At 44.4% G+C, this 11,355-nt stretch overlaps 2 protein-coding genes across 3 annotated transcripts; one reads left to right on the top strand and one right to left on the bottom strand.

Moving 5' to 3' along the window:
* slc10a1 (solute carrier family 10 member 1) lies at nucleotides 1-4,593 on the top strand. Of its 2 annotated transcripts, none has more exons than XM_037449724.2 (8): nucleotides 1-144; nucleotides 1,913-2,135; nucleotides 2,239-2,325; nucleotides 2,757-2,869; nucleotides 3,461-3,662; nucleotides 3,882-4,060; nucleotides 4,192-4,362; nucleotides 4,460-4,593. In XM_037449724.2, exons 2-8 carry the CDS (start codon nucleotides 1,923-1,925, stop codon nucleotides 4,482-4,484), a joined length of 990 nt encoding a protein of 329 aa, XP_037305621.1. In that variant the 5' UTR covers nucleotides 1-144; nucleotides 1,913-1,922; the 3' UTR covers nucleotides 4,485-4,593. The 2 variants fall into 2 exon arrangements, with proteins under 2 accessions (XP_037305621.1, XP_037305620.1); XM_037449723.2 differs by having other exon boundaries at nucleotides 4,163-4,362.
* A 94-nt stretch (nucleotides 4,594-4,687) lies between these two features.
* Nucleotides 4,688-9,803, bottom strand: srsf5b (serine and arginine rich splicing factor 5b). The gene is made up of 8 exons (XM_037449725.2): nucleotides 9,651-9,803; nucleotides 9,160-9,334; nucleotides 8,774-8,844; nucleotides 8,518-8,667; nucleotides 8,078-8,150; nucleotides 6,676-6,749; nucleotides 6,415-6,522; nucleotides 4,688-6,084 (listed from the first exon to the last, which is right to left on the bottom strand). Exons 2-8 carry the CDS (start codon nucleotides 9,295-9,297, stop codon nucleotides 5,712-5,714), a joined length of 987 nt encoding a protein of 328 aa, XP_037305622.2. The 5' UTR covers nucleotides 9,298-9,334; nucleotides 9,651-9,803; the 3' UTR covers nucleotides 4,688-5,711.
* Between the last annotated feature and the right edge of the window lie 1,552 nt (nucleotides 9,804-11,355).

Genomic DNA, 11,355 nt, shown 5'->3' with positions numbered 1-11,355 from the left:
CAGGCCGACGATTGCACTAGATGGCACATCTGTGTGACTTGTAGCCTCCATGTGTCATTTATGATTGATAGAAAAGAGCCTGCAAACACTGGCTGAGTAGGTTTGGCGCAGCAGTGAAGAGTACAGGACCCTCTGTCACAAAAGGTAAAGACACAATTTATGAAACAATGGCTGTAAACAAATCTGTCGGTTTCACACTTTAAACGGGGATAAGTGTTTTGCTTCTGGTGAATCCTTCGGGGGTGCGGCTTCTTTTTTTTCTTCTTCAAGCTGATCTCCAAGAATAGGTGTGCAATTCCCACCTTCACAGCAATCGAGAAGTCAATATGCAGTTGAATGACACATTTATGAAACCCGGCGGCTCTTGTTTTCTGATTACGTTTTTGTTTTGTGTGCAAAATGGAGGTAAGAAATGCTGCAAAGGCAACTTGTCTGCACACAGCATGCGAGCATGCCAGTCGGGAGGATGTGCTGCTTTTAACTCGGCATCTAAGCCCAAAGAACTGCAAGATTCAGAGAAAGCAAACAATGTGTGCGTTCTTTTAAGTGACTTGCTGCGGAAATATGTGTTTTTGGCCGGGAAATATAAATATAAAAGAAAAATAAAGTAGGTTTGCATCTCTTATTCTGTGACTTATTGACGTGTTCCCTTTAATTAGACACCTGCAGCAGGAAGCACATTGTTGATACTTCATAGATAAAATTGCATGACCTTTTATTGAAACATGCTTCAGATACTTTACATCCTTTTGCCATTGTTAGCAAGCATAAGTTGTATAGGGAAAAATACAGTTGCAATGAAACATATTACATCTTTGGAGGAGAAGTCACAATGGCAGATACATATTTGCCTTAAATAACACATATATTGATGAGAAACTTTTTCATATGGCATTATAAACAAATTCTCAGATGTTTGTATACAGCTTAAGAAGAATAAAGTGAAGTGCCACCTTTTCTTTGCATGTAGGAAGCTGGTCTATCAGTGTTTGCTGAACAAGCATACATAGATTTCTAATTGGAATATCACACGTATCTATAAAGTGGTTTCTGTAGTACATTTAAGGTATTGTATCTGTCCCTTTCTTCACTTTTAACCATGTATGAACACATTTAAAAAATAGCTTGGGCTGTTTCAGGCTGTAAAGTTAAATTACCATTACATAAAGGGTTGCTGGCATGATGTGTACTATGACCTGACAGATAGCACGGCTTATCAACAGAACAGTGACCTGTTCACAGGAGCATGCGGTTATTTATTGAATTGGGATCTCAATAATTCTGTCGAGGACTGCTGCGCATTGCATTCTCATTAAAAAGATCTCATAATGGTTGGAATTTCCAAAAGAATAGTTTAATATATTTTTCAGCACTTTCTGTGACGTACATATTTATAATGCAGAGTCATTTCATGTGTTGCAATCCTCCCGTGGAGCTGTATAATCAGAAGTAAAAGCGCTCCCTCGTGTGTTTGTAAAGTATTATAGACACAGCCATCATGGAAGGTGCAACTGAAAATGAACTTTGTATCCAAAAGAATATGGACAGCAATATCTTTGCATCACGCCTATAGGGCGTTCATAGTACCCTAAGTACGTTTTTTAAGGACCTTTCCTCCCCCCGTCTGCTTAAATCTCAGCTCTGATTATTCTAAAATGTATTGAGGCAATGCAGGTAAAGGATGATCTAAGAGGCAGAATCTATACAATGAAGTCTCCCCGGGCCTTTCTTCTACTCCCCGACAGAGCAGCTAAGACCGGCCTGGTGACTGATTTGGAAGGCTTCTGTTTTTTTTTTTTCATAAAAAAACGCTTTAAAAGTATGATTTCATTTATTTATTTAAATATAGAGGTGAAAACGATGAGGTCGTTTTGTTCCGACACATTGTGTTTTGCACATTCCCACTCCCAAGCTGCTGCGACATGACGGACTCCCCGGACTACGCATCGGAGGTCTTCTCTGATCCAGGTCTGTGGGGAAACCAAAGCTTCTCCTCTAACGGGTCGGCCAACGGCACCGCTCTCCACGACCCCATGTCTTCGGGGATGAACAAGGTCATCAACGTACTCCTGCTGGTCATCGTTTTCATCACCATGGTTTCCCTGGGATGCACCATGGAGGTGTCCAGGATCAAGGTGACTTTGGCTGCCCGGACATTCACATCTTGTGGGATTAACCAATAGGCTTCAGCATCATGTTGACACTTGTGTACTAAAGCATCTTTTTCCTTCTTCCCAGAGCCACATACTGAGACCTAAAGGGCTCGTGATAGCAGTGGTGTCCCAGTATGTTGTCATGCCTCTGGTGGCCTTTTGTCTAGTTACGGTTGGTACTCCTTTACAATACTGCAACTTACTCTACTGATTGAGACAATATTAATGCCGTTAAATTTGTTTTCATCTATTGTCTCACATTTATTGGCATTTGGTTTTGCGTGTATTCCCCTAATCCAGTTATGTTTTTTGATTGTTTTAATACATTTTATTTAGCACTTTGATCATACATACTGTATGTATACATTTATCCAGCCTCTCAATGAAGATTTGCCCCTTGTGTTTAATTTCTTATATCACAGTTTGCTACTTAAACTGTCGCACTGGATTATGAGATGCTCTCTTGCATTGATCCCTGCGTTTGCACCTTTCATTTCCGTAACAAAGCTGAGATCAGCAGAGGCGTCACTACGCCACGTTATCGGTAACGTTAACACACCCACGAACTGCGTCTGAATTCTTGATATTGTTTCACTCCGGAAGGCGTTCCAGCTTACTGAAATCAGGGCGGTGGTGGTTCTGATCTGCGGCTGCTGTCCCGGAGGGAACCTCTCCAACATCCTGGCCCTGGCTCTGCAGGGAGACATGAACCTCAGGTACAGGCCCAGCAACCCCCAGTTAACCCGCTAATCAGGTAAAAGTAGAAACTGCACAGTGTGAAAAATACTAACTAAAGGCAAAAGTGATGGTACCTCTACAACTAATCATTCACAAACCCATCGGAGTATCTCTCAAACGGCTTTGCTGCAACAAGACGTATTTAAAGTATGGCGGCCCTGATAGCGGCGAGCTGTTGACCGTGTCGCTTCCAATTGGGTTGATGGGGAATGCTGGCGTTGCACTGTAACAGCTGCTCATGTCAAAACACTCCTGGGTCTCCAGCAGGGCCGGGTCTAGACAGGCATGTATGAGGGGGCAGCCACAAATCTTGAGGGGGCATTGTGCTCCAGCACCTTTTACCATGTCTAATTGACAAATTAGTTTGAGGGGGCACAACATTTATTTGAGGGGGCCAGGCCCCCTCTTGCCCCTGCCTAGACCCGGCCCTGGTCTCCAGTGTGTCGTTGTGTCTGACCCCTGACATGACCACAGACATGACCCCTGACATGACGACATGGGATCGACATTACATGAATTCAGTTTCATGCTGGGAATAAGTGAGTTATACCCCCCCCGCCCCCCCTCAGCATTTTGATGACAACCTGCTCCACGTTGCTGGCTTTCGGCACGATGCCTCTGCTGCTCTCCATCTACTGTCGAGGCTTCGACCTGCACAGCGCCATCCCCTACGGCGAGATCAGCATATCGCTGGTCATGACCCTCATACCGTGCGCCATCGGCGTCGTCGTCAACTACTACAGGCCAAAGTACGCCAAGATCATCACAAAGGTCGGTGCATCCACGAGAGGGTTGCGACAGAAACCTTAGAAATAGGTTGTACATTCATCCTTTGATCTTTAATAAAGGCTCATTCATTTCCTTAAACAGCCAATTTAACATGAGAGGCGTATTTTTGGGGCAGTAAAGGCGTTTAGGAAACAGTGTTTCCAGTGGCTCCAGAATGATGATGAAATGAATCTAATTTGTCTCTTGCTTGGCTGTCCTCAGGTGGGCCTCACGTTCACATTCGTGGCTGTGACGGGCATCATCATCATGACCTCCTATCTGAGCGGAGGCTCAATCCTGACGGTGCTGTCCGGCCCCCTCATGGCCATCAGTGCTCTCATGCCCTTCATCGGCTACACCTTTGGTTACTTCATCTCCTGGCCTTTCAAACTAAACCAATCGTGAGTTATTCGGTGTGTAACACACAATGCGCCGCGCCGCGTCAACCATGTCTGAGAATAAAGAGCCTTTTCCTTCCTATGGATCCTTGCCTTATGAATCAGGGAGATGAGGACTGTTTCTATGGAAACAGGCTGTCAGAACACCCAGCTGTGCACCACCATTCTGAAGCTGGCCTTTCCCCGGGAGCTGGTGGGCACTCTGTTCCTCTTCCCCATGGTCTACGGGTTTTTCCAGGCGATGGAGGCGGCGCTGCTCATCGTGGCGTTCAGGTGTCACCAAAGATTCACGCTCAAAAAGAAAGGTGAGACAAAAAAGGAAATTATGCGAGAGTTGGTCTGATGGATCGATCATTGATTCATACTTTGAGTTTATAATGGGTTTGTCTGCGTGACCTACAGAGAAATATCAGCCTGCCAACAGTGAGGACCGGTTGAAGGAGGCCTGTGAGGGGCGCGCTGTGACAGAAGCTCCTAAAAGCACCAACGCGGCCACTTCCTCACCTTCCTGAACAGAGACTCTAGAAACTAAAGTGTTACAGCCGGGGAGCTACAGTGATGTTTTGTGTAACATGAATTGAACTTTGTATTGTTTTCAATAAAAAGCACTTATGAAGCACATAGTTATGATCTAGTTCAAATGTGTTTATTGTTTCAATGCACCGTATTTCTTACACCATAAGAAACGTCCATATTTTTCACTGAAAATAAAATCCATACGTACAAAAACGGTTGCATTTATTTTCTTAACTCTTGTCTACATGTTCATTTAAACCACAGTAACAGACACGGTACACGCATTCTTGGAATTACATTATACACTTATGTAGAAAGCAGCAACGCTGTACACAGATCTAAACCAACATAATAATTGTAATTACAATGCTAGAATAAACTGCATTTTAAAATAATTTTTAAGTGTTGACCTTATATTTAAGGTTTTTTTTTACAACTCTCAACAAAATAAAAGTCAAAGGCAAAAAATAAGTCAAATCAATAACATTAACAGTGAATTACTGTACAGCGGTTTAACGGTGCTGTTTGTGCACATCTGTACAGTGTTCTTGATACTGCCAATGGTACAACTCTAAATTTTGATCAAACAATAACCACATGCAGGCATCCTCAGGTAGATACACGCACACACTCACACACACATACATACACACACACACACGAGCTGTTGAGGCTACAAAAAAAGAGACAACATGGAAATTGATAAAGCTCGCAGACCAAGAAAAACAAAAAACCAAATTGCAATAAAAAGAAATAAAGTAGTCACACGACTCATCAAAAGCGCCGTAGTAGTGCAAAAAAAAAAAAATCCCTCTTCGAAGTTGTTCAATGATTACCAACTTTAGAAACCCGTTACCAGGGAGACGTGGCGCTGGTTCACTTGAGCTTTTGATGAACTGGGAGTAAACACACACAGGGGCGAGGGCTGTGGAACAAATATCTTCCGTTTGTGGTATTTAACTTTATCGCCCTATAATAGCAATCAAATATATGAATGAATGTGTCGGTGTTTTAAAACGTGAAAAGCCTCAGGATCATTATGAGAATCCACACAGGAAAAAAGAAAAAAAGCTCTTGTCTGCGTGGTCACAGAAGTTCCAGATCCGGCTGAATCAAGATTTCCATCCGACGGCAGCGCTTAGCGCTGGCTGTCGGTAGAAGGGGAGCGAGAGTGGGAGCGGGAGCGGGAACGAGAGCGGGACCGGGAGGCCCTGAGGGCGGGCGGGGGGGGCGGCGGGGTGGCGGACTTGCTGGTCTTGGACAACCCTTTGGCGGCCTCCTTGGACTTGGAGCCCGGAGACAACGAGCCGCCGACCGGGGACCTGCTGGGGGAGCGGGAGCGGGAGCGGGAGCGAGAGCGGGAGCGGGAGCGGGATCGGGAGCGAGAGCGGGAGCGGTTGTGGGGCTTGTGGGGGGGGCTTCGGGAACGCCTCGGGGAGCGGGACACGGAGCGGCCGCGAGAGCGGGACCGTGAGCGAGAGGAGCTGTCGGAGCGGGAGCGACTTCTCGACCTGATAATACGAGAGAAGATTGACATTAGGATTCACATCACACACCCCCACGGATTTATTCTGTGTGAACAATTCATTCATAAAGCTTAAGTGTGTAGTCATTTATAGAATACTACTGAGCAGAATCTTGAATTTCTGAAAACGCCTATTTCAGGTGCTGCTGTTAGATGTGAAATTTGTCTCAGCTCATTTCAGCCCAGCTTAATTAAATCGATTTATTGTAATGGGGCACATTATTGCCACATCTGTGAGCTTGGTGTTATTATGGTGAGTAGATAACCTGAGTGGAAAGTGGAGGCCATTGTGTGCATGAGATAGAAAGAAGCTCACCTCTTCTTGACTGCCTCAATGAGCTTGATTTTCCTGCCATTGATTTCCTTTCCATGCAATTTGTCCAGGGCATTTTTTAGATCGCTGCCAGAAGCAAACTCAACGACCCTTTGGGGGTGGGGGGAGACAGACATTAATTACAACGTACATATGCTCATTTGTAATGCATAGAATAGCCTTCTTCAAAATACAAGACACAAGTGACTGATATGCTACCCAGGACCCATGCGCTCATATTCACAAGGGAGCGAAAGGTCTCACCCTTCGTTGAGCTTGGGCCGATGTGCGTCTGCAAATGTCACCTCTCCAGCTTGTCTCATGAAATCTTTCAGGTCCTACACATGTACACATCAGTCAACGTAGGGGAGAGGCTCAGGACACACAAAAAACAGGCATTACAGGACTAATTTACCAAAAAAGAGAGATTGTTAGATTTTCTGAGAGGACTACACAGGGTACTGTAGATAAGGAGGAGTCCAAGAACCTTGTTGGCTGTTTAATTATTCAACAGTGTGTGTGCAGGTTGCATAAAGTAAACAGAGAAATACAACAGCTTACTACAGATACAATGTTTGCCAATTTGGATATGAGCCAATTCATTTTAGCGCTAGCATTTGTTTACAGGTAAAAAAAAAGGTGAGATTCTTGGACTCATCACAACTAGAGACATGAACACCATCTGCATGATCTGAACTGCAGTGGCGCCACTTGGGCAGCCTTTGGCACCAAGAGCCCCATTTTCCCTGGCAAGGAGGGCACAGGGCTCCATGGCGGGGACCACCCGGTCTCGGCACCCTGCCTCGGTAAAGAGAGTGAACAGGGTGGAAGAGAGGAAACTACTACCTGAGAGCGAAACCCCTCGGGGTGGGCCGCAGGCTCTTCGAGCCCACCATAACCTCGGGATTACAGCAGATTTTATCCATGGGCACCTGGGAGGAACTCGCACTCTCTCTCTCGCGATGTGCGGGAACACCAGAGGGGGGAAGGGAGGGGTGTAATCGATCGACCCGAAGCCCCTCAAATTAACGAACCATCGATCAATACGGCACCGCCATCGACTCTCGCTCTTTCCTCTCCTTTCCTTCTCTGCCAACTCTCTGTTTCCTCTCTCTCGCTCTCAGCCACACACCAGTCATCCCCCTGCATTCGACGGGGGGCGTTGCGGGCGAGTGAAGGGGGCCGCCAGCACCTCTAGTGTGGAGCGATCGCTCACATGACCAGCAGGCATCAACTAGGAGTAGGACAGACTGACGCCAGAGGCTCAACCCAGACAGTAGGACCCAGAAGGGGTAAATTCCACCATAAGCGAGCTCCATATGACACAACAGTCAGGCTGGCAAATAAAGGGGTGAAGAATTGGTTAAAATTTTGAAAAAAAGGAACAAATTCAGTGTTTGCTTGTTGTTATTAGTTCTTAAAGTCATTACATAGCTGCATGAGATTAAATATCGAGAACATTCATATAAAAAACAATTTAGGCCTCATCACAATAAAATAGCTGGTTTGTTTATACATATTAACAAGTTATCATTTTCTTTTTTAGCAGCACAACAATCTACAATTATATGTGTGTATTGTTGGAGGCAGACTGTTGGAGGCGATAACATGTGTGGTGTAGCAGCTTGTAGAGACTTGCTAATTATGAGTATGTTGCAATACTAACCTGCCAGCTGACTCGAGAGGACAAATTCTCTACGATCAGGCGGTTCTCAGTGCGCATCGGAGGAGGGTTTCGGCTGAAAGCGGGAAAATCAAGCTTTCATTGGTTGCTCATCAATAGCAAACCTAATGTGGCCTTTTCTTTATTTAAAAAATATAGTAAACAAAACATTCATAGTGTGTATTAAGTAAGGCATTTTTAGCCTTTTAGGTAATTCATTGAATCCTAATTAAACTATTTTACCAGACCAAAAAAGTGAAGCTTGGACAAAAATCAAAACAAATAACTCAGATTAGATATAGAAAACAAAAACACAATTTAGTTAACGTTTTCCACAACATACTTGCACACAAGGTGCTTCCTAGAATGACATCCAGTAAAACTGATCTGCCTGCCGTCATGAAACACGTGAGCTGTACCTATGGGGGATGTAAATACTTTACCTCCGACTGTTCTGGGAGCCGCGGCCATATCGATCCGGGAAACGTCCTCCTGCACCTCCACCTCCACCTCCGACTCCGCCTCCAACTCCACCTCCACCTCCTCTGCCACGACCGCCACGCAGACGTACGCGGGCGTGCTCAATAGTGACCCTTAAAATAACAGGAAATGCTTTTTCGTTTGGGTTCTTCTTTGGAAATAAACCTGGTTACCGTGGAAACGGTTAAAATTGTATTTGCATTTACCACGCGGTCCTACCTTTCGCTGCACAGCTCTTTGCCATCAAGCTCATAAACAGCATCTTCAGCGTCTCTGGGATCCTCAAACTCCTACAAACACAACAACGCTTTTCAAACGGCTATCCACCACATTTAGGGCCTCATGTTGTGGCACAACAGCATCGATCAGAATATTCCCATCATGACTTCTAGAGATATTGCAAGTAAATTGAGCAGGAAGTGAAGTCACAGATTTTAGCCTCTACGGAGATGGTGACGTGACGGCGTGGGTGCATCATCCGGTGTGACGTAAATAAACTCCATGTTTAGTGCGTCGTACGAACGGCTACTTGAGGTGAACGTTGGGGGGCATTGGAAGCCGCCCCCTAACACACCCATCACCCCCCCCCCCCCCACCCGACTCACCACAAAGCCGAAGCCTCTCTTGAGGTCGATGTCTCGGATGCGGCCGTATCCTTTGAAGAATCTCTCCACGTCCTTCTCTCTGGCGGAGGGACTCAGCCGGCCGATGAAAATACGACACCCGCTCATTGTTGATGTCATTCGGGGGGCGGGGGGGGGAGAGAAGAGGGGGCGCAACCTGCGAACGAGACGCAACGGTTAACCCTCAACGAGAGAAGCTCTGACGGGCGTGACGTCAGCCGACACGGGGAACGGGGCACGCACGCGTTAGTGACATTGAGGAAATGTTCACGGCTTTGCCGCTGTCATTGCGTGCCATTGTGTGTCATTGTTGTCTCATCTTGTGTTAGCGAGCTAGCCACAACAAACTGCAGGGCCTCGCGACCCAAGACGCTGCACCGCTCGCTGCTTTGAGCACGCGACGGATAATGTTCACTTTTAACAAAAACGGTAGTAACGATATTAGGCTTTTTTTGTAAAACGAAAACACGTACGTTTGAGGTGGTGGTGCTGGTGGTGATGATGATGTTTTCCTTGCAGGATGTAGAGAGTGACCCGCAAAAAAAAAATCAAACAAAATGGATCCGCTGCTGTTCACGAGGGGGCGTAAACGTAGGAGGGTCCTCCTCGTTCTTCTTCTCCTGCTGCGTCTTCTTCTTCTCTGGAGTTTACCGCCACCTTCTGGTTGTTAGCAAACTCCAGAAGGTGACACGTACCTTGTTGTTGTTTAGTGTGTTACAATTGAGATCTTGATTTTCTCTTTCCATATCATCATAAAATTCATATATGTAAAATATTTCAAAATTGTTCATTTCGCTTGATGATATTCTCAAGAATCAAACGTCTCAAATCAAAACAATAGTTACTGTTGATCATTAAAATGAGGCTTTCCTTTTTATATCATGCATTAGAGTAGTAACAAGCATGTAACAAAATGCAAAATACATTGGTCATTGTTAAACAATAATAATAACCAGATATTGTAAATGTACATTTGTCAATGTTTCTGTAACTTGTGTTAAACTTGTAGACATCATTTATAAAGGAAAAGAACAATAAAAGCAGTTGAAATATTCAAGTCAAGTGAAAATGACTCACATCGATCACATGCTCCTCAGTATAAAAGGACTCCATGTTTACATTTAATAGAGTGAGTCATCTTTTTTTTTCCATCAGGTGTTGGGTTAAATTTTAAGGAATATATACAGGGCATTTGTACGGTATGCCAGATTACCAGTCCAGCCCTGAATATATATATTCCCTGATATTTTATTAATCACTTTGAGGAACTCTCACTTTTTCAGTTCCAAACCCATTGAAAACGTTTTCATCCGTGCAGGACTAAAACATGGCGCTACAATCTTTTAGTTCATCTCCCATCACCAAATTGCTTTGCAGCAATCTTTGAGATGTATTTCGTGTCACGCTGAAGAATAAGGAAAACGGTAGGGTATCTGAACATGACGTTACTTTATGTGTAGTGTTAAAATCTGACCACCGGGTGTCGCTCATACACAGTAATATGATACAGAGAGGAAGAATGAATGACATTTCATGAAAACAGCATACAGCAGGACGAATAATAATCTACTAGAAGTTCAGCCAGTAAATATTTCTGCCATCATTTCAAGAGTACATAATTGTTCAGAAGAAGTCATTTCAAATGTGCTGTGGCTTTAAAGCTCCATAGAGAGGTCATTACGCAGTCAAATAAAACCACGAGGCATTATTCAGGAAGCAGTTATGAATCAGCCATGAAAATAAACTGCAACCACAACAGACCAAGTAAACTTCAGAACGGTAAAAGGTTGCTTTTGAATTGATGCACCAGGTGAGTATATCCGTTGATATATTTGGTAAAGGTATCATGTGGTGCTATAATGTGATTCATGTCGCACCGTATGCCTATAGACGCAGACCAGGAATAGCTTTTGAGATATTATTTTTATTACTGGTTGTGCAGTGCCAGGAACAAGGCTAGTGTATTCATCCAAGCTGGAATTGAACAGAAGCAGAATTGTCATGTGCAGAGGTTCAAATGTTTTTTTATCCAAACATAACGATGGATGATGAAGTACTGTAAATATCGGACCTAAAATCTGATCTAATTTACTTTATGTCCGTTTGATACATACTTTCATCAAATGACACAGGAGAGGAGAATATCCTGACATTGGCTTGAATAAATGACACCTCGTC

This window comes from Pungitius pungitius, chromosome 20 (assembly GCF_949316345.1).
Source record: "Pungitius pungitius chromosome 20, fPunPun2.1, whole genome shotgun sequence".
NCBI classification, from domain to species: domain Eukaryota; kingdom Metazoa; phylum Chordata; class Actinopteri; order Perciformes; family Gasterosteidae; genus Pungitius; species Pungitius pungitius.
This window is presented reverse-complemented; position numbering and strand designations above follow the sequence as displayed.

Excerpts from the sequence above, each read along its gene's own strand:
- slc10a1 (XM_037449723.2), top strand. The coding sequence starts at position 1,923 with ATGACGGACTCCCCGGACTACGCATCGGAGGTCTTCTCTGATCCAGGT. Across the intron at positions 3,663-3,881 it reads ACGCCAAGATCATCACAAAG|GTGGGCCTCACGTTCACATT; the intron begins GTCGGTGCATCC and ends GGCTGTCCTCAG. Across the intron at positions 4,061-4,162 it reads CCTTTCAAACTAAACCAATC|GGAGATGAGGACTGTTTCTA; the intron begins GTGAGTTATTCG and ends CTTATGAATCAG.
- srsf5b (XM_037449725.2), bottom strand. The coding sequence starts at position 9,297 with ATGACATCAACAATGAGCGGGTGTCGTATTTTCATCGGCCGGCTGAGT. Across the intron at positions 8,668-8,773 it reads AAAGAGCTGTGCAGCGAAAG|GGTCACTATTGAGCACGCCC; the intron begins GTAGGACCGCGT and ends TGTTATTTTAAG. Across the intron at positions 6,523-6,675 it reads CGGCCCAAGCTCAACGAAGG|GGTCGTTGAGTTTGCTTCTG; the intron begins GTGAGACCTTTC and ends CCACCCCCAAAG.